We start from the raw sequence: 23401 nt of genomic DNA on the forward strand, positions 1-23401 counted from the left end.
CAATTTTGCGTACCTCATTGGGACCCTGTGATGATCTGCTACAAGTAATAAGCTAGACCTGTTGCAGCAACTGTAAACACCTGTATATGACATCCCATAGCTAAGCATCTCATCAGATCAAACATTGCCAGTGTATTTCAACAGTAGAATATACAGACAACAAACTAAACACGGAGTAACATAGTCATGGGTTATAAACTCTAGCAGTACAAAACAGCAGTTATCACAGTTAGTATCAGTTCACAGCGGCACTAATATAAACTAAACCTCTTCTCATCCTAACCGCACCCCAACAGGCAATGAAACAGCAAACATAAAAGACAATTTTCTTTTACAAGGAAATACTACAGTGCCATAAATCCCACGAATACGAGTTCTGCACATGGAATACCCGCAGGAGTTTGACATGGTAAGAAAGGACAGAATCATACAACATACATTATGTGACATAAGACACTGTTCCTACTCATTTAGCAGTGGAAGAAAGATGACAACAATTAACTCACCTCTCCAGGACCCCTGTAAGCCACCAATCAAAAGGGGGCCAGCTTAATTAAGCCCACACACCCCCCCCCCTCTAAAAAATCAAAGAGGAAATGAGAAAAAATAGTCTCGATATATAACTGGAAAATATCCCAAGGACTCTGCTTGTATTGGCCAGTGAGATCCACCTCAGCTGTATGCTACTCACAGCCTGTATTCAAAGAACCATCCTTCATCAGCTTTACACTGAGGCTATTAAACCTTCCTCTTGAGTAGTGCCGAGAAGCCTTCCTCCAGTCTGTTCCAGTTTTCATCATTGCAGCAAATTCATCATAGCTGATTTTCCCATCCTGCATTTCATTAACATTGAGGTGAAGTTGGAAAACACAGAATCCATGCTAGGGTCATAAAGAATTTCCTGAAGTTCCCACCTTGTCAGTGTCTACTTCTTGGAAGATGTCATTTGCAACATCTGCACTGGTGATGGCTCCATCCTCCATCAATGCATCCTGGAGCTCTTCCGGATCAATATAACCATTGCCATCCTTATCAAAATAGGAGAAGGCCTTGCGAAGATGCTCATCATGGGCCATTCTTTGTAGATGGAGGGACACAGCAACAAATTCTCCATAATCAAGTTTTCCTTTCCCATTGGTATCTACCTGTTTCCAACAAAGATGTCTCATTAGAAGATAACGAACCTGTGTCACCATCTTATGTTCCCTGTTGCTTAGCATTTTCTATAACCAAAAGATCAAATATAGGCTGTAGATGAGGATCTTAACAACAGGAAACACCATATAAGTCAAAAGTTTTTTAGACCAGAAAACATTCTCAAAGATGATAACCTGATTATTATCAAAAAATTATTTCCTGCCCCTTTTGATCTCAAGGCTGAGATAGTGATCATTAGTTTCCCTTCCACTAAGCTTTTCTTTTTGGTTGTCATTCATACATGGTTCTAGAGAACCAGAACTAGCAACGGGATTGGCCTCTGCCTATTCTGATTCCGATTCCGACTCTGACTCGACAAGAATAGCACCGAACCCTAGAAATCCAGTAAGAATCAGACGATTCGAATCAGCTGGAATCAGAATCGGGATTTTTCCAATTCCAATCCACTTCCTCAAACCATTCATTCATGTGATGTTGAAGCTCTTGGCGACGAAGAAGATAGACCAGAAAAAAAAAAATCCATAAGAAACCTTCCTACTTTAGACAAACATAAAATACTCAATTCAACTCAGCCTAATCCCAACTAAATGAGGTTAGCTACATGGATCCTTTTTCTCCAATCAGCCTATTCAAAACCATACTTGTTACAACTCCTGACCTATGCATGTCTTTCCTCACCACTTCTTCTAGAGTTATACATAAAATGACTTCCATTTTTCAAGTTTTCAAAATTTTGCTACAGCAGACACCATTTATTCATGTCGGACCATCAGTTAAAATGGGAAGTGCAAAAAAAAATTTGTTCGGTACAGTATGTTTAAAAAGTTTTAAAAATCGAAAGAAGCGGTAAAAAAATGGTCAAATTTTCAAGAATGACCCCAAAAAACAAAAACGGACAATATGGATTTTAAATGGTTAAATTTGAACACTGCAGGACCCAAAAAAAATGGCAATAATAACTATGGTTCTGACGGTCAGAATCAAAATTGTCCATTGATACTGGGCCAACCGGCCAATAATAAATGGTTCCATCTATTGTTCTCTTGTTAACATGTGGGGCTTACTTAATTAGGGCTTATATTTGGCCCACCTCGTCCGCAATCATCAAGCCCATGCCACTATGACTACAGTACATGGTGTGGGCTTGGACCACAATGTGGATTAGAGTCAGGCTTGGCACTTCTTTTTTGAAATGTTTTAAGTTATAACACAAAAAAAGGACACACTTTGATAATGGTGGGGCTGCCTAGAGAGAGAGAGAGAGAGATTCACAACTCACAAGTGCCTTTAGTCCTACATCAGGTAGGGGCAGATGTAAGAGTAGGAGTGTAGGACTATTATAAAAGTCTATGGGAGATAAAGTATTCCTAGCTCAAGCTCAGCAGCTCAGCCTATAGGCAGGCTTTGAGTTTAATTTTAAAGTTCTCTTTTTGAGTTGTCAGTGAACTGTCAACTGCTGATGTTATTTAATTTTATAATAAAAAAGTGAGCACTTTTAAATTGATGGCGTTTTAAACGCATTTCAATTGTGTCAGACAGCAAGATTCTTGATGAGGACATCACTCAAGGATTTATGCAGCCACATGTCACTTCATTATATGGCTAGATGACCAGCATTATGTTATTTCTTTTTATTATTTTGTTGTATTTTTATTTGGAGCCAGAATTGTTATGTACTAATGTTGTAAGGGAGTTATTGTTGGAGAAGTAGTTATTATGGGTTAGTTATTGCTGGAAAAGTAGTTATTAGGGAGTTATTCATTCTTCTTTTTTTTTTTTCATTTTGGATTTAAAAAGACTATTTGGAGATGGAAGACAAGGAAGAATGGAAAAATGAACACATGAGTGATCCTATGCAAACCTTGGAGTGAATCCAAGTTCGTGTGAAGCCAAGATGATCTTCTTTTTCTTCTTCTGTCCACTTCTCCTCTCTTTCAAACTCTACATCTATAACAGACCATCCTATTTGATTCCCCAAATCAGTTGTTGTTTGTTCCAACATATTTCTCCCAACCTCCATTTTCATTTTCTAACAGCATTCCATTTGTTCTTTCAAATACAGCAGCCCATTAACCCCAATAAATCATACTCTTTTGTCTGGAATAGTACTGATTGTGATGAAAGATGTGGATTAACAAACCTGTCCTAGATCAATTCTGCTTCTATTGTACATACAAACCAATACAAAAAAAAAAAGGGAGAGGGATCTACATGCAGCAATAGCGGGTAGCGAAATGGTATATTTAATGAGAGAGAAGGGGGGCCACATATTTAATGAAAGAGGACAGAGGAGAGAAACTGAGAGGGAAGTACACATTGACAGTGTGTACTTTATTTTCTCATAAATAAAAGAAACACCATGTTACTGTCCTTCACAGGCAGAAAAGACTGCTAAATTCACTCTAAGAGAGCTCTTTTTTAGGGGTGTCAATTTGGCCTGGCAAACCCGAGCTCGCCCTGAGCCCGGACAGGGCCTTGGCCCAGTTTTTCAGTCAGCAAGGAGGGATTGGGTTTAATTTTTTCCCAGCCCTGGCAGGGCTGGGCCAGCCTAGATTGAGGCCTCAGGTTGAGCTCGGCCCTGGATTAATTACAATGCATATAATTTTATATACATGTATACAAGGTTTAAAGTATCGGTATCGGGTATCATATCGGTCGGGTGATTTTAAGAGACATCGTATCGTATCGGAGATACGTATCGAACAATACAAATACGCATAGAAATGGTCAAGATACACATGGAAGTACACTTTTGGAACAAAAAACAATATAAATAAGCAATATATAATACGTGTCATGCATAAACACTAAAATGGTGAATAATGTATAACCAAACAAGTGCATAAATTGAAATTGTTATAAAAGATGAGGTTTTTTACATGTTGTAATCGTCTATAGCCATGAAGAGTATTGGATGATGCAAAGGATGATGTTGTAGCACTCCTTGATTTGTTTTTTAGTCTAAAAGTGTGAAAAACCAAGATTAAATGCAAGATTTTAGACTCTTGGTCGAGAGTTTTCCTTTCATTTTTTCGTTAGATTAGGAGTTGTATCAAGTCTGTGAATGCAAATGGCTTTTTTTTTATTGAATGTATCGATGGTATTGGTACGTATCGGAGTGTTAAGCTTTGCCACTAGAGCAAAAGTCTCCTGGTAGTCGATTCCATATGTCTATGTGAACCCTTTAGCAACCAGCCTTGCCTTGTATCTGTCCACACTACCATCTACCTTCTACTTGACCAGAAAGATCCACTTACGACCAACTGGTTTCTTCCCTGGAGGAAGAGCCACAAGCTCCCATGTATTATTTTTCTTCCGGGCCTTCATTTCTTCTACCATAGCTGTTTTTCACTTTGTATCTGTAATAGCTTCCTGCCAATTTTGTGGAATGCAAACAGAGGAAAGAGAGGAAACAAAGGTACAATAGGAAGGAGATAATGAATCATAAGAAACAACATGAGATATAGGAAGTTGGGTGCAAGCCCTGGTACCTTTGCGAAGAGGAATAGGTAACTCAGGAGAGGATTCAGAAATAGACTCAGGAGAAAAAACATTACCAGGAGAAATCGGATCTGGTTCAAGAGACTCCAATTGGATAGGTACCAATGCTAGAGTGGTGGTGGTCTCAACTTGCTAGTTTCTGGTGCTTGAAGCATGGCAGCCCGACGAGTCTCTTTAGTATGTACCAAGGCATAAGCCTGCTTCAGGGTAGGAAAAGGTGATCTACTAAGTACTTGAACACGAATCTGATCGTATTCAACTTTCAGCCCAGCCAAGAAGTCACACAGTCTGATTTTGTCTACATGCTTGCGATAAGTGGCAATGTCAAGTGCATTAGTAGGCTGATAATCACTGTAATGATCCAATTGTTGCCACAGGCTACGAAGAACAGCATAGTACTGAGAGGTGGACAGTTCTTTTTGGGAGGTGTCATGAACTTTGGAACAAAGTTCATACACTTGGGCATCATTTCCCACTTGTCCATAGGTCCCTTTTGCACCTGTCCAGATTTGAGTGGCAGTATCCAAAAGCAAATATCCACTAGCAAGATCAGATTGCATTGAAGTCAAAAGAAAGGACATTACCATGGAATCATTGGAGATCCATTGATCTAGAGCAACCCCTTCTTTAGATGGCTTCACAACAGTCCCAGTAATGTGTCCTGTAAGGCCACGACTAGCAATGGACAAGTAGGTAGACCTAGACCACATTAGGTAGTTGGTACTATCAAGTTTTATGACAGCAGCATAGGGAAGGTACTCATTGCGAGTCTGTCCTTCCAGTCCTGATGTGGCTGTATTGATGTCTGAATTAGTGCCCATCGATCAATAACCAGCAACTAAGAAGAGTGCAATTCGATAAGGGAAAAAAAACCCCCAAAAACTCAGATCGATTTCTGGGAAAATAAATAGACTCTGAAAAAGGGGAAACCCAAGATCTTCAATATTAGCCAAGAGAAAGGGCAAAAAATTGGATCGAGTGCACCTTCATGGTATACAATCCTTCCTTCAAAAAATCAGCAGCATCCGGCAAGGGCAGCCGCAAACTCGATAAAGCAGGTTTTCGAAGAAAAACCCAAAATTGAGATCTCGATAGAATCAAATAAGCTTCTGTCATCTGAAGATGGATGTGATAGATGCTGTCCCAAATGGCAGATGTAGATCTCCAATAGAGGAAGACTCGATCTCCAAAAAAAAAAGGTGACGACTCCAAATCGCAGGAAGGAGGGCAGCAGCTATAGTTCCAGAATTTTTTCTAAATCATTGCTTGATTGGTTGAGGTGAAGAGGAGGGCAGCAACTAGATCGATTGATCACCTCATTAGTGCTGCCCTTGAAGAGTGATTGGAACCAAGAAGGAAAAGAGAGAAGAAGACCGAGAAAAGAAGAGAAGAAAGTGAAACGATGGGTGGGAGGGGGGGAAGGGGGCTGTTTTGTAACCTAGATCAGATTTATGGCTCTGATACCATGTTAGCAGAGCTGAACAGATGTTGTAATGCTTGAGTGATCGATGTGACCAGCCCAAGAGCTTTATTTACAATAAAATTTCCGAGGAAAAATTACATATCTGCCCCTTCACTAACCGACTCTTCTAGACAGAGTCGGTGAAGGAGTGAAAGCCCAAATATGCCCCCCACAGCATATTACATACAGTTTAACACTCTCAAACTCCGACACTGTTTGCTGCCAGTCTCAAGCCCAGATAAAGGAGGAGGGTTGGGGGGTCATGTCGGCAGCCAGCACCGAAAAAAAAAAAACTCAGCCAAACCCCTTTACATGGATTCTACAACCTTATATTATAAACGTTACGCTAGGGTGTTCCCCGACAGAATAAGCGACGCACTACACTATGACCCGGGTGTAGTGAAAAGTGAGCAAGGGTTGACTAGGGTGTCCCCTCTAAGCAACACGCCGCGCCGTCACCCGGATGCGGTGACAAATAGGCAAGGGTTCTCAAATCCTAGACGAGTATGGGTAAAGAAGCTAGTCCAAAAGCGTAGGATTAGATTAGCATCTTGGAACATTGGATCTTTAACAGGTAAGAGTCGAGAATTGATAGATGTTATGAGGAGAAGAAGGATTAACATAGCCTGTATTCAAGAAACTAGATGGAAGGGTAAAAAAGCTAAGGAGTTGGATGACTTTAAGCTTTGGGCATAGTAGTAGATAAAGATTTAAAGAATGATGCTGTGGATGTTAAAAGATTCAGAGATAGAATTATATCCATCAAGCTTGTGTTGGAGAAAGAGGTTGTCAATATAATTAGCGCTTACGCACCTCAAGTAGGAATGGATGAAAGTAGTAAGTTACAATTTTGGGAATACATGGATGGATTAGTGCAAAGTTTTCGTCAAGAGAAAATATTATTATAGTGGGTGATCTAAATGGACATGTTGGGAAAGATCATAGAGGCTATGAAGGTATACATGGAGGATATGGTTTTGGAGAAAGGAATGAGGAGGGGATCTCAATTTTTGATTTTGCAATAGCCTATGATTTATCCATTGTAAACACTTACTTTGAAAAGAGAGAGGAGCATTTTGTTACTTTCAAAAGTGGACATCATAGTAGCCAAATAGATTTCTACTTAACTAGAAGGTCTGATATGTGTCTCACTACACATAATCATAAGAAAGGTGATCATATTTGCCTTAGGATAAGGTGGTGGAGCTTAAAAGGAGATACTTTGAAATCATTTACTTATGAAGTGGTCAAACAAGGATAGTAGGACTTCGAGGGAGACACTAATATGATGTGTAATGACTACTTGTATTAAGAAGGTTGCTAAAGATGTCCTAGGCGAATCAAAAGGAAAACATCATTCTTTCAGAGAGACTTGATGGTAGGATGATGAGGTTCAAACAGGCATTAGGACTAAGAAAGCTAGTTTTAAGACACGGCAAAGAACTATGGATGTAGAGGATCTACAAAGGTATAAATTTGCAAGAAATAAAGCTAAGAAGATTGTGGTAAAAACAAGGGCAAAGAAATATGAAGATCTTTATAACAATCCGAGCACTAAGGAAGGGAAAAAAACTATTTATAAAATAGCTAAAGTGAGGGAAAGGAAGAGTAGATATCTCGATCATGTTAGAGGTATTAAAAGTGAAGATGGTAAAGTAATAATAAGGGGTGAGGACATTAAAAAGAGATGGGAAGGTAATTTCTGCAGCCTACTAAATGAAGGCACTTCGAGTAGTAGTGTTCCGGAAGATTGCATTAATGCATTATCCATCAAGACACCACATGTCGTAGATATATACGAAGAATTAGGGTGTCTAAAATAAAAGAAGCTCTAAGGAGGATGAAAGTAGGCACGACACATGGCCCAGATGAGATGCCAATAGTATTGTGGAAGAGCTTAGGAATTTGTGGTTTATTGTGGCTAACCAAGTTGTTTAATAAGATTATAAGCATAAGGAAAATGCCAGATGAATGGAGGAGAAGCATTGTGGTTCCAATTTACAAAACTAAAGGTCATATTCAAAGCTGCAATAAATATAGAGGCATAAAACTAATTAGTCATACTATAAAATTATGGGAGAGGGTTATTGAAACCCACTTGAGACAAGAAACTACTATTACGGAGAACCACTTTAGTTTTATGCCAGGAAGATCCATGACGGACGCTATTTACCTAATTAGGAGACTTATAGAAAGATTTAGAGAGTGCAAGAAGGATCTCCATATGGTTTTTATTGACCTAGAAAAAACTTATGACAAAGTCCTTGGAGAGTAAATCTGGCAAGTACTAGAGAAGAGAAGTGTTTGAAGTAAATATATGGACATAATTAAAGATATGTATGATGGTGCGGTGACAAGTGTAAGAACTATGGGGTGTCAAGGTAGTGAATTTCCAATTACAATTAGGTTACATCAAAAAATCAGCTTTAAAACCTTATTTGTTTGCGCCTGTCATGGATGATTTAACCATAGACATTCAAGATGAGGTTCCTTGGTGTATGCTTTTTGTTGACGATATTGTTTTGGTGGATGAGACAAAAGTAGGGATTAACGCCAAGTTAGAGTTATGGAGAATTGGAGATCAACCTTGGAATCAAAAAATTTAAGATAAGTAGAATGAAGACGCAGTATATGGTGTGTAACTTTGGTTACACTAGGACGATTAATGAGGTGGTGAAAATCGATGAGAGGGAGATACCGCAAAGTGATTGATTTAGGTATCTTGGCTCAATCATAAATAAAGAAGGTGATATAGAGGATTAAGTTTCAGAGTATTAAAATACGATGGATGAAGTGAAGAGGTACGTCTGGAGTGTTGTGTGATCAGCGTATTTCTTTATAACTTAAAGGAAAATTCTATAGGATAGTCATACGACCGGCAATGATGTATGGTGCTGAATGTTGGGTAGTTAAGAAGCATCATATAGACAAACTTCATGTAGCAGAGATGAGGATGTTGAGATGGATGAGTAGCAAAACTAGGGAGGATAAAGTAAGGAATGATCATATTAGAGCTGGTTTGGGAGTAGCTCCGATACATGATAAGCTATGAGAAAGTCGTTTGAGGTGGCATGGCCATGTTCAACAGAGGCCTTTGGATGCTCTAGTATGGAGCATCGTTATCAAGGCGTCGCCTAGGCGTCCAGACTCCTTGGATGCCTAGGCGGGTGTCTTTCCGCTATGGCGGTGTCGCCTTGATTTTTAACCCTCTAAAACGCCACGGTCGCCTTGATAACTATGGTATGGAGGAGTGATTTGATTCAGATCGAAGGAACTAAAATAGCCAGGGAGTAGACCTAAAATGACCTTAGGAGTAGTGAAGAAAGACATGCATAGCTTAGGCCTTGTATCAAGAATGATCTCGCATAGAGCTGATTGAAGGGTTTTACCAATCACAAGCACACACTCGTATGCAACACCTTGCCTCTCAACTACATGCAATCATGAATATGTAGCAACGTTTATCCGGTGTGCATACCCATCCTGCATCAAATATACACCAATATATCCAAGCAAACAAACAACACACACACCACAAGAGACAGAGTTTTGCGTGGTTTAGAAATGTGTCTACGTCTAGGAGCAATGCCTAGATTGGGGCTTCGTATATTGCTCAATATGCTACCATTATTTTGGTATTTTGAGGTCCTTACAACGACCCAGGAGCACCCATCCCTGTTACACCTTTTTGCACCCACAAAAGTAATAGGGCCACAACCCTAGAAACTACCAAGCACCCACTTGATAGTGATTACAAATTTAATCAAAGTAAATAGGCAAACCCAACCCTCAATACATTCAATGAACTAGGAATAACCAATTTCTTATCCTAGAACAATATAAAAAAGGTTTGCAAAAACATAAGTTACCTCCCTTGGAAGTAACCTAAACTGATAAGAACTTGCAAGCTATGTTCTCCTCTTCGATTTACGTTCTTGCAGCATCAGATGGTGAAGTTTTGATCTTCCTGAACTTTCCAAAGAGATACTAGCATCAAACAATCAACATTGTAGCATAGGATGACCTTTTTCTCACTCTCCTCTCTTCTTAAGGGTTTTCTTCTCTTTTTGGCGCAACCCAATAAAAGCCATAGTTGCCTCCTTTTGTAGAAAACAAAAGAAAAATGTGAAAAGACATGCATACCTTTCGGTGTCGACATCAATATGATTTGTTCCGATGTTGACTGCCCAAACCAAATGTCGAACAAAATCTTTTGAACGTCGATCATCAGACGTCATTCCACATGCACCACTTGACATCGAGAGATCCTCCGTCGACATCTAATTAATTTATTATACTATTGATTGCCCTAGCCAAATGTTGAAGAGAATCTTCAGTATGTCGATTGTTAGTCGTCTTTTTATTTACACTACTCGACATCGAAAGGTCGTCTGTCGACATCGAGAGGTCGTCTGTCGACCTCGAACAATGTCATTGCGACGTTGATTCGGGGCTGCTGCTGCATTTCTCCAACAAAATACATTACGCATCACCTTGTCCACACTCCAAGGTCTCAAGCACCACCAAACACACATCTTCACCTTGTGTTGGCCCAACAAAACACACTGCACATCGCCTTGTCCACACTCCAAGCTCTCAAGCACCACCAAACACACATCTTCACAATGTGTTGGCTCAACTAAGACCAAGAATGTTGCCAACAATGACAACAATCAAGTAAGTTGCCAACAAACAATGACAACCCACCAAACGCCATTGCACTTGGTCTAAATGCTTTCTGACTCCCCATGCCCAACACGTATTTCCCTCTTTCCTATTTCAATTACACTTTCCTTTCCTATTGTAAATACACTTTTAGTTTCTATATATTGATGTAACTTGTAAGAGCCATAGAGCTCCATATGATTTTGCTATTGAATAAAAATTGGCTCTTGCTGCCTCCATGTTCTGTGGGATTCAGAATGCTCTATTATGGGATGCAACAACCCTTGGTAAGATGCTAAGGTTCGATGATGGGATATTAGTTTAGTTTCAGGTCGGATGCTTGTTGCATATCTTTCTTCTATTCCTCCGTTCTTCTAGTCTATCATTGATTCAGGTTAGTAATTTCTGGTTTTCTGTTCGGTAATTCTTCATGTTCTAGTTGCTGGAAATTTCTGTTTCTCACTATTTACATCTCAGTTTTCAAATCTGATTTCATATTTGGTAATCGGATAGTATTCTAAACAAACCCACAGTTTCAAATTTTGATTTTGGTGATGATTTCTTAAGAGTCCTACTTCAAGTGGTTTTCTGTTCAGTTATTCTTCATGTTCTAGTTGCTGGAAACTTCTGTTTCTCACTGTTTACATCTCAGTTTTCAAATCTGAATTCATATTTGGTAATCGGATAGTATTCTAAACAAAGCCACAGTTTCAAAATTTGATTTTGGTGTTGATTTCTTAGAGTCCTACTTCAAGTGGGATTCTTCTAGAGTCCTATTGCCAATAGGATTAGTCCATAATTCCAGATCTGACAATCTGATTTCAATCATATTTTGAGGAGTTATTCTTATTCTATACCATTCTGGAAACAGCCTCTCTGCGAAAGCAGAGGTAAGGCTGCGTACATTATGACCCTCCCCAGACCCCACAGTGGCAGGAGCCTTGTGCATTGGATACGCCCTTGTTTATTCTTATTCTATACCATTAAATTAGCATCCGACCAGAATTTCATTTCCATCCAAGTTGTTGATAATTACTTATTGAATTTCTCCTAAATCTGGTCTTTTCCCCTTCACTGTGATTCTGATTTTCAACTGAGTTTCTAAACCTAGTTTCGTAGGCTCCTAGTAACCCATCATTCCAAGAGAGAGTGAAGGTAACAAAGGACAAAGACAAAATTGATGTTGCACAGGACCCGGCACAATATCCCACAGGTTTTGAGCCATGTGGCAGATGAGATGGAAATTCCAACAGTTGGAGAGGTAGGGGAGTCCCCTATGCTACCATGTGTCAAATTTGGAACTCCAACTTAAACATATGGTCCACCTTGCATTGATTTCTCTGTGTACTTCCAATAGTCAATCATCTTAGCTCCTACTAGAACTTTAACCATTTTCCCCACTTTTTTGCAACATAAACAAAGTAAGATGGACTAAAATTTTACAACTGAAATATTTTGATGTCGGCCATGATCAAAATCAGAACCGAAATTGAAATCACTTCATTACATATAAGTCCTTCAGCAGAAGATGGGTTAAGATGAACCTTAAACAAACATTTACAATGATGTATGATAAAATATGTGTACTGGTTAATGAACTACAACATTTATGCAGTTGACCCTTTAATCAGTATACATATATCCAACCTCATAACAATAAAAACTCAAAGAAAATTATCAGAAAAACAAAAACCAGACAAACAAAAGAAGCTTGTTTAAAGTTGATCCACACATCCACAATAGTGAGTGGTAAACAGTAACGAAAGAGACTACAGGTTTCTAGGCTTAGCATCAGGTATACAGGTTAGTGTCCACTCACAGCTTCAATTAGCATCTGCACCTCAGATTCTGCAAGTTGAGAGCCAAACTTTTGAAGTCCAACTTTCAGTTCCTCAATTGAGACAATACCATCATTATCTGTGTCCATTTTCACAAACATTTCTTTGATATCTTCAACTTCTTCAATGGATAAATGATCTGCAATGACCTATTTGACAGCCCCCTTTAGTATTAGATATCTTGGTACAAAATCGACTGACAGAGAAACAGGAAAAAAGACCATAGAAATGTGAACCAACCCTCAAGGCTTTCCTCTTGAATCTGTTCATCATAGAAAACTGTTTAAGCCTTGACTTGACAACATCTCCAAGGGGAACATTTGGAGCTTTTTTCGCATTTTGGAGCCAAGGATGCTCTGCAACCAGTGAACAAGATAGACATCATGGAAGAATACACAAATAGTGGGGTACTCAATTTTAACATTAACAACATTGATATTTGTAGATTTATTAAGCGAAGCACTTTCTCCCCCTGACCCACCTCTTTCTTTCTGTTTTTCTATTTTACAGAAAGCTAGTGTGGTTTCAAAAACATTGTCCAGAAAATGGCTATCTATGTCCAGGTACAGCTATCCATCATTTTTCATATCATATGTTGATACTTGTGATAAGCATCCAGGCATCCTATAAGATGATCCAGTTTTAGGAGCTAATAGTCGAATTTCCAACGTGTAATTTCCCATGAAATACATGTACATAGAGCTGCCACAACTTTCTATAGTGAACCTTCACTTTATGGTCGGAGTCTTGAAGAAGGGGACAACAAAATTTTGTTGCAGATGGTCAAGAAACTACTGACAGGCATGGACAAATAGCTACTATATTTTTTAAGATCAACTGGCTCAGTATAAAAAGACAAAATTGAGATGTCTAAACTCCCTAGTTATGCATGCATCAAAAGGCATCTGATGCTGCAGGCTCTGCAAAACAGCTACCATATTACAAATGATGATGTGTTTCCAGTGGTTAACAAAACAGTAATGGCACAACTAACACATACAAGCATGTATATGTGGATGTCTGTGCATGTGCCTGCCATGAATAACAGGTAGATAAGTAAAGCCAAACTTTCTGCATCAGAAGCACTCCCAACCGAAAAGTGCACCTGATATGGTAAAGTAAAGATGGTGAAGGTTTCAGATGACACTAAACAAGCAACTATGCATAAACAGTATAGACATATAATTTACTGCCAGATCTAAAATATGAGGGTAGATAGCAGTGCAGCTGCCATCTCGACTCAATACACCAAACCATTTCATGAACCTTGTTCGGATGAACATCAGATACATAAGTTGAAGCATAAGAATCTCAGTTTACAAAGGATACATACGGTGTTTATATAAAACAGCTAGCCAAAATGCCCGTATTGGTCAATGTTGGAGGTGTCTGATGTGTCTAACTATTAATAAAAGTTGTGTCCATTTAGTAATTAGATGGTCCATCTGTAAACTAACTAGCACAGAAAGGCATACAATACCAAGCACTTGCTTTGCAGTTAACCGGAGCTTTGGGTCAGGCTCCAACATCTGTCGAACTAGACTCTTTGCAGTCTCCGAAATATTTGGCCATGGATCCCGTTTAAAATCTATTAGCCCACGGAGAATGGCCTGTGCAACCCCTTGCTCTGACTCTGAATTTTAAAATCATAAAATTCATTATAAGTACAGCGGAAGCATTTCTCTTAATCAGAAGGCATGCTAAAATCTCAAACTCAAAACTAGTATCACTGACTACAATTTCTGGTTCACATAACAGAAAGTATCATCTTGTAAAAAGTTAATTGAACGGCTTCTACTAGGGAAGAACCTTACCAGCCCAAAATGGAGGAACCCCACACAATAGGATGTAGAGAATCACTCCCGCACTCCATATATCTATTTCAGGTCCATAGTTCCGCTTGAGCACTTCTGGAGCCATGTAGTATGGACTTCCAACAATTTCAGAGAATCTTTCACCTGGAATGACCAAGAGTATAAGCATTACATAAACATCAGTGTGAAATACTATGCACGGTCGAAAGTTTAATGAATAGAGAGATCCTTGCAGCTTGACTTAACCCAACCCAACCTGACTTGGCCCAAATTGCACTATGGTTAGCAAGTGAGTTGGTTCCAGATTTGAGCAACTCATGCTGATAAGGAGGCTGGTGATCAGAATCTGAACCATTTGTTATGCTAAGAAACCCAACTAGATTGCATCTACATAAAAAGTACTCTACAGACTAGCATCCTGTTTAGAGTGCCTTAATGTCCAAGAGTTAACTCAAAAAGGCCCCCATCTTAATGACCCTTTCCACCATGCAATAGCACAATTCACTTTGGGGATATCCATATATCATTCATTCATACCATGTGTAATGTAAGGCTAGATTACAGGTAACCTAACTGTTAGATATATGGCCAGAATACCGTGGGGGTATTCTGGACCTTTTTCTTTGTTATTTTATTAGTTTTGTATTATGTGGTTTAGTCCCACATTGCTCATGTACATATTTTACTATTCTATTATTCTTATAAATAAGAAGGTGCTTGGGATGAATTAATCATCCAAGCATAGAGTTCTAATTCAGATCCATTTAACATGGTATCAGAGCTGGTTATGAATTAGAACCATCCACGATTCCCTCCCCTTCTCTAATTCTCGATCTCTCTCCTGTTCTCTTCTCTCCTCTTCTTTCCTCTGTTTTGCATTGTTCTTCTTTGTCCCATAGGGCAGCACTGATGAGGTGATCTATTGATCCAGCTGCTGCCCTCCCTTGTTACCTCACTTCATGATATGAAGAATTGATCGATAAGGTGCTGCCCTCCTTTGCTGAGAATATTGAAGACTTCAGCCTTCATTGGACAGATTCACACTATATTACAAGGATTTTGTTCACTATATTGGAGTTTCAGACCTGCGGCAGATCAGTATTCCAGCACCTACATCAAGCTACATCAAGTTCCAGCCCTCAAGATCGATATCTCTTCACACTTTCAGGGTTTTTTTCAAAACCCTGACAATTGTCGATCTTGGGGTTCCACTTATCAGGTAATTCTGATTTTTTGAGGAGTGCTTAACATCTGTTCAAGTGTCCTTCGCCTGCAATTTCAGCCTCATACAGTCATTTTTCAAGCCTCACATCATCTTATCAATTTCAGCAATTTCAGGGTTTTTTTCAAAACCCTGAAAATATCGATCTCAAGGTTTTCTCTGGCTGCTGTTGCTGATTCTTGGAGACACTTATTCCTTCATTATTAGAAGGCTTTCATCCTTGTTTCAGCCCTTAACTTGGAGGTGTTCTTGGTTTTCTCTTCACAACAGCCCTCTTCTCCGATTTGGGATTCTTCACTGTCTCCATGGGTGACTCTGTGGATTTGACTGCTGCTTATGTTGGTGATGGAAACAGCAAACCAGAGTATCATACTTTCTTCTCCAAATCCAATCAAGTTGGATGGCACCAATTACCTACTTTGGTCTAGGTCTGCCTCCTTTGCCATTGCTAGCCGTGGCCTTACTGGTCATATTAGGGGATCCACTCCTATGCCTACTGAGGTTGGGGCTGCTCAAGACAAGTAGCTTGCCAACAATGGAGTTCTTATGTCCTACTTGATTGGTTCTATGGTTACAGATCTACAACACAATTTTCTTCTCCTTGATACAGCCTCAGAAATTTGGGCTGCTTACAAGGAGACTTATGGACAGCTTGGCAATGATTCCCAAGTATATGAAATCAGGAAGAAGGTCCTTCACACTACTCAGGGAGAATTGACAGTCTCCAAATACTATGCTACCTTGCGCAGCCTTTGGCAGCAATTGGACCATTTTTCTGATTTTCACCCAAGTACAGCTGCAGATATTACTTCTTATAAGCAACACATGGACAAGATCAGGGTTTATGATTTCTTGGCAGGATTAAATGTGGAGTATGATCAGATTCGGGTTCAAGTGTTGGGTCACAAGCCTTTTCCCACACTTGAACAGTCATATGCCCTAGTCTCCTCTGAAGAAAACCGTAGGGCTGCCATGTTGCACCCTCCTATTACTGACAGATCAGCTCTCCAGGCCGCTGCCCCTGCCACTCCTGCACCTAGTGGCATTGCTTCTCTTGGTGATTCTACTACAGGGTCTGTTGTTTGTGAGTACTGTCACAAACCTTACCACACCAAGGAGAAGTGCTGGAAACTTCATGGGAAACCGGCTGATTTTGAAGCTAAAAGGGCTGCCAAGACAAAGATAAAGACAAAACCAAGGCCCATTAGATCGAGATCATATCGCAACTCCTGCATCGACACTGGTCTATCCGGATGATCTACAGGCACTCCTACGTATGCTCGGACTTCCCGCATCGCTCTACTACATCGCCATCGCCAATTCCTCGCCTCCTTCAGTTCACACTTTGCCCGGCCAGGTATTCCATTTGTAGGTCATTGTGCTTCTGTGGCTTCCCATCCTTGGATCATAGATTCTGGAGCTACAGATCATATGACCGGTTCCTCTAGTCTGTTTCACAGATATTCTCCCACTTCTGGGAAAGATAAGGTCAAAGTGGCTGATGGGTCCCTTTCTTCAATATCTGGAAAAGGACTCATCAACTGCACTTCCTCTCTTCCCTTGTCTTCTGTTTTACATATTCCTAATTTTACTACTAACCTTCTTTCCATTAGTAGTATTACTCGTGATCTTAACTGCAAAGTCACTTTTTTTCCATCTCATTGTGTGTTTCAGGATCTGGCCTCTGGGAAGACGATTGGATTGGGTAAAGTGCATGGTGGCTTGTACCTGCTTGATGACGGTCGCTTCTCTCCACCACCATTGCCTTCTCCGCTGCATCAGAACTCCTTGGTCTCTTCTGAACTTTACCAGTGGCACTCTTGGTTAGGTCACCCCCCTTTAGGAATTTTAGCTCATTTATTTCCTCGTTTGGTCACCCTACATACTAAGGATGATTTTTTTTGTGAGGCTTGTGTTCTGGCCAAACAGACACGTTCAAATTATCCCATTTCAAATAAAAGGAGTTCTTCTTGTTTTAATTTGGTACATTCTGATGTTTGGGGCCCTAATCGCAAGCCCTCTATTTCTGGTCATCGTTGGTTTGTCTCTTTTATTGATTGTCATTCTCGGAACACTTGGGTATATCTTTTGCACACTAAAAATCAGGTTTTCTCATGTTTTCAGCATTTTCATAAGATGATTCAAACTCAGTTCCAGGCTACTCTCCAAATATTGAGAAGTGATAATGGAACCGAGTTTATTGAATCACAATTTCAAAAATATTTGGCTGATCATGGCATTATTCACCAAACTAGTTGTGTTGATACACCTGCCCAAAATGGTGTGGCAGAAAGAAAAAACCGCCATTTGTTGAAAATGGCCCAGGCTTTGATGTTTGGGAGGAATGTTCCTTCTCAATATTGGGGGGATGCGGTTCTCACTGCCGCCTATCTCATCAATAGGCTCCCTTCTCGGGTTCTTAATTCCCGTACCCCCTCTGATATTTTACTGGGCCATTCCTCCTTTATTGTCCCTCCCAAAGTATTTGGGTGTGTGTGTTATGCTAGGGATACCAGATCTCCAGGCAAGCTTGAGCCTCGTGGGCTCCGTTGTATTTTCTTGGGTTATTCTCCAACCCAGAAAGGTTATAAGTGTTACCATCCCCCTTCCCGTCGTACCTTGGTGAGTATGGATGTTGTTTTCCATGAGACCCTTTCTTATTATTCTTCACCACCTCTTCAAGGGGAGAGTTCTAGTGAAGATGTGCCCTTTGAGATTCCTCCACTAGAGGTTCCTCTGGCTGCTGTCCAGCCTCCTTTGACGGCACCCACGGCTGCTGCCCAGCCTCCTTTGACTGATGCCCAACCTCCTTTGGATGATGTCCAACCTCCTCCGGCTGTTCCTCCCTCACCTAATGGGAATCCTTTACAGGGGGAGACCATAGAAAATAGTGTTGTTAATGTTCCTATTCAGGGGGAGCTGACTCCAGTCCAGAGAACTATTGGTGAATTTCAGAAGAGAATTGACAATTCCAACATACTCACCTACACAAGGGGCAGAACCAACAGAGGGCAGTTGCAATCCCCTTTAGCACCAATACCCATCCAATTGCCGGCTCCAAATCCAGATCCTCCATCTCCTGGTAATCCCTCTTCTTCCGACCTACCTATTGCTCACGGCAAAGGTACTAGGACTAGTACTTTACATCCCATATCTCGTGTTGTTTCTTATAGCTCTCTTTCTCCATCTTTTCGTGCTTTTGTATCTTCTCTTTCTTCTGTTTCGATTCCTAAAACTTGGCAGGAAGCATCTACAGATGGAAAGTGGAAGGCAGCAATGTTGGAAGAAATGAGAGCACTACATAAAAATAATACATGGGAGCTTGTGACTCTTCCTCCGGGAAAGAAACCAGTTGGATGTAGATGGGTCTTCGTGGTCAAACAGAAGGCTGATGGTTCTGTGGATTGATATAAGGCACGTCTGGTTGCAAAAGGGTTCATTCAAACTTATGGAGTTGACTATCAGGAGACCTTTGCACCAGTGGCGAAGCTCAACACTGTCCGGGTGCTATTATCTTGTGCTATAAATCTTGGGTGGGATCTTCAACAGTTAGATGTCAAAAATGCTTTCCTCCATGGGGAGCTTGAGGAGGAGGTATATATGGACATTCCACCAAGCTTCTCTGATGACAGACCAAGGGCAAGGTCTGTAGGATCAAGCGTGCACTTTATGGGCTGAAACAATCACCTAGGGCATGGTTTGGCGATTTCACAAGGCTATGATTTCAGCGGGTTATAGGCGAGTAATGCTGATCACACTTTGTTTATCGACGAGTTGGTGACAAGGTAACTCTTCTCATAGTCTATGTGGATGATATTGTGGTCACTAGTAATGATGGTGATGCTATCAGGGATTTGAAGCTCCTCCTTGGCCGTGAGTTTGAGGTCAAAGATCTTGGTCCTCTGAAATATTTTCTAGGGATAGAAGTTGCTCGCTCTTCAAAGGGCATCTTTCTTTCTCAAAGAAAATATGTCCTTGATCTATTGACCGACAGGGCTGCTAGGTCATCATCCTTCGGATACTCCTATGGAAGCTACTACAAAACTTAGGGAGAAAGAGGGTGAGCCTGTTGACAAGGGTATTTATCGGTTAGTGGGCAAGTTAATCTACCTTTCTCACACACGACTGACATTGCGCTTCTTGTGAGTTTGGTGAGCCAATTCATGCATGATCCCTATTCCTCTCATATGGATGCGATGCAAATCGTCGTATTTTGAGGTATTTGAAGTCCGCTCCCAGGAAAGGGAATCCTTCTATCTCCCACGGTCACCTTAAGATTGAAGCCTATACGATGCCGATTGGGCTGGTCTCTCCGACAGAAATCAATCTCTAGTTACTGTTCCTTTGTTGGTGGGAACCTTGTCACATGGCGTAGCAAGAAGCAGAATGTTGTGGCCAGATCCAGTGCTGAGGCCGAGTTTCGTGCGATGGCCCAAGGAATTTGTGAACTTCTATGGCTTACAGGATTATTACAGGATATCGATGTTGCTATCCATCTTCCCATGATGCTTTATTGTCACAATAAAGCAGCCATTAGCATTGCTCATAACCCTGTCCAGCATGATCGTACTAAACACGTGGAGGTTGACCGACATTTCATCAAGGAGAAGCTTGAGGCCGGCCTCATTTGTGTTCCTTTTGTGAAGTCTACTGATCAACTGGCTGATGTGTTCACTAAGGGACTGAGTAGCAAGCTGTTTCATCCTATCTTAGTCAAGTTGGGCATGCATGATATATATGCTCCAACTTGAGGGGGAGTGTTAGATATATGGCCAGAATACCCCTGGACCTTTTTCTTTGTTATTTTATTAGTTTTGTATTATGTGGTTTAGTCCCACATTGCTCATGTACATATTTCACTATTCTATTATTCTTATAAATAAGAAGGTGCTTGGGATGAATTAATCATCCAAGCATAGAGTTCTAATTCAGATCCACTTAACACTAACCCCAAAGATACCCACAGATAAACCAATCCCACATTCAACAGCAGCCAAAACACTGCAGCTGCAGGTCTAGAAATAGGGCTCAACACCAGAAAATTGACAACTTCCAAAACAGCAGTTACCCAACTTGTATGGGCCTGATATTCCTACTAAATAGAGGTCTAGTAGGGAGGATGAAACCCTAAAAAACTCAGCTCAAACTAATGGCTGGATGTAGAGATATCACAGTAGGACACCAAAATAGAAACTAAGCTCAGAATTAGTAACTTAGTGAATAAAACCAAATCAGCCAGCAGAACAACTCCAGGTTTGGATCAAATGAAGAGGATGTTGAGGGGGATTTGTGCTCCAAAATTTAGCCAATTCCAATGGCTAGTTGCAGAGTTATTGAAATCTGAAATTGCAGCAGATCTGGGCAGGAAACCTGAACCGCAGGTGTGCAACAGCAGCAGGCTTGGGTGGTGATTAAAAATTGATTGAGACCTTCACAAGTGTTGCCGGTAGCAGTTTGTGGCGGTCTCACAGTAGTAGAAGCAGAGGAGATCGATAGGAGAGCGAAGAAGAAGATAGAAAGGATAGATAGATAGGAAGATGGGGTCGGCTCTCTCAGCCTCCCATCCTCTCTCAGCCTCAGGACACATAAATTGCCAAAGCAAGCTTTCATTCATCAACTAAATCATGGGGGAGGCTCCTAAGAGCTCATACATATTATAGGCAGCAATACCTTGCCCCTTGAGAAAACAGGAAAAGGAAACTAATTCAGTTCTTCAGTTCAGTCTTCTAGAGCCTTCAAGAGCACCAGCCAATCCATATAAGCTTGTGGGCCCCACTCTGGAAATACCATCATCGGCCAGCTAGAGAATCATGAAAAAAAGGGACTAAATTGCCCCCCCACAATTTGGGTGTGAGAGACCCAAAACTCCCAGCCCATGCGGGCTGGCCCACCTAGGCTGGTTGGCCCTATGGCCCATTGGGTTGGTCCACCAATTGGTGAGATGGACCAGCCCCCTTGTGGTGCTTGCGGCTAGCATAGTGCTTGCCATAGAATCTGTCTATATCAATGTGCCTAAATATATTCCTCAACTAATGCAGCATCCATCAAATACTTGTTGAGAAATGTAACTGTGTTGCAGAGTTTAAATGGCCCATCCTGAAAAATTCCGTGAACCTAAACAGCTTACTTCAAATAAACAAATACATCATAAATAAAGAGCCTAGGATGCCTACTCCTTGCAGTTCTAATAGAGAATGAAAATATATATATATACTAAGAGCAGGTTTTGCTACATGGTATCAGAGCTATGAAGAAGAAAAGGGTGGGGGAAATATATATATATATAAGGGCGTACCCAGTGCACGAGGCTTCTGCCACTGAGGGGTCTAGGGAGGGTCATAATGTACGCAGCCTTACCCCTGCTTTCGCAGAGAGGCTGTTTCCAGACTCGAGTGGTCACAATGGAGCACCCTTACTACTGCACCAAGGCTCGCCCTCTAAAATGTATAGGGCAGAAAAGAAAAAACAGCAGAAATGCAGTAACAAGTGTCAGCATAATTCTTCAAGAACCCCACTTTTCATAAATAAATATATATATTAGAGTTTTTGCGCATTGATATTTCTGCTATGTTATTCAATCCAGCAGTACATGTGAGTCTTGATAACTGATTTGGTTATCTATTTTTGTCTGCTGCTGTTCTATGGATATTAAGAGCCATCCATCATTATCTATTAGAGCTTAACAGATCTGGAAATACTGCTGGGTTACTACAGTCAAAACTGACTTTCGGTTCCCCTGTCTTTGTGCCCTTTTGCTGCAACTATAGATTGGTTATATCTCTATATATAACCATTGATTGCCTGTGAAATTCTGGGGAGTAATACCTTAACTCTGGGCAACTCAACCATGGATCTTTGTCCCTGAAGTTCAATCCTGCTAGAAGATTTCAACCTGAAATCAAATCTGGTCTCTGCTAACTGCCAGACTTGAGTTGCAAAATTTTCCTTTGATCTTTTGATCTTTATTTGGACTGCTTCATTGGTTGGAATCAGTACGTCCTACAGTCATCGACCTCCACCGAAAGTTTCAGGCGAGTCTAAGGCCATACCCAAGAGTTCCAGTCAAACTCATCTTTCTCGTTGGCGTTGAAGACAATCTTCTCTCCCCCTTTAGTCTCAATATTTCTAATCCCTTTGATTGTTTTACTTAACTAACCCTCCCTTTTATCCTTAATATCTTCATATCCTTTAGTTACTGTCAATTCCAAGATTGTCCTGGGTCTTTTGATTTAATTCCCTTTGAGTCCTTTCCCCCCACCTATCTACTAAGTTACCCTTTGAAATTCCTATTATTTATGTCAAGTGTGTCTGGGTTTATGTTGCTGTTAGTCTATTTGTTAGCACTGGTTTGGGTTTATATTGTGGAGGATGTTTTAAGTAGTTTGTTATTATGTTACTTTAAGTCGGCGGAACTGTGTTTAAGTTGTATTCTGCAATTTATAAATACAAGTCACAGTCCCACGGTTTGATTAGTTAGTGTACTTCTCAAACCGTGGGCTACATTCTCCTCTCTTCTCTTCTCTTCTTCTCTCTAGGGTTGCTGGTTTATTAATGCACTGGTATTGTTTCATGGTATCAGTTATAGTATCAGAACATAAAGATCCAGTTGCTCCATTCATTCCATCTTGAGAGTCCTCTTGGGTTCTCTTTTGTGGTCCACAGCAACCCATGCTGTACCTTGTGTTTTGAAACCCTAGTTAATCAAACAATACAGAACTAGGGTTTCCTGACTTTGTGAAGA

General features: G+C 40.6%; 1 protein-coding gene across 1 annotated transcript in view; it reads right to left on the bottom strand.

The window, feature by feature from the left end:
• Nucleotides 1–657: 657 nt before the first annotated feature.
• The window catches only part of LOC122671046 (calcium-dependent protein kinase 13-like), a 31469-nt gene continuing 8725 nt past the window's right edge, over nt 658–23401 (bottom strand). The window contains exons 2-7 of the mRNA XM_043868140.1: nt 14439–14582; nt 14105–14257; nt 12865–12980; nt 12606–12773; nt 915–1145; nt 658–833 (exon numbers count right to left, since the gene is read on the bottom strand). Coding sequence (XP_043724075.1) covers nt 684–833; nt 915–1145; nt 12606–12773; nt 12865–12980; nt 14105–14257; nt 14439–14582 — 962 coding nt within the window. The 3' untranslated portion in view covers nt 658–683. The remainder of the gene's footprint in view (nt 834–914; nt 1146–12605; nt 12774–12864; nt 12981–14104; nt 14258–14438; nt 14583–23401) is intronic.

This window comes from Telopea speciosissima, chromosome 1 (assembly GCF_018873765.1).
Source record: "Telopea speciosissima isolate NSW1024214 ecotype Mountain lineage chromosome 1, Tspe_v1, whole genome shotgun sequence".
Taxonomy (NCBI): Eukaryota; Viridiplantae; Streptophyta; class Magnoliopsida; order Proteales; family Proteaceae; genus Telopea; species Telopea speciosissima.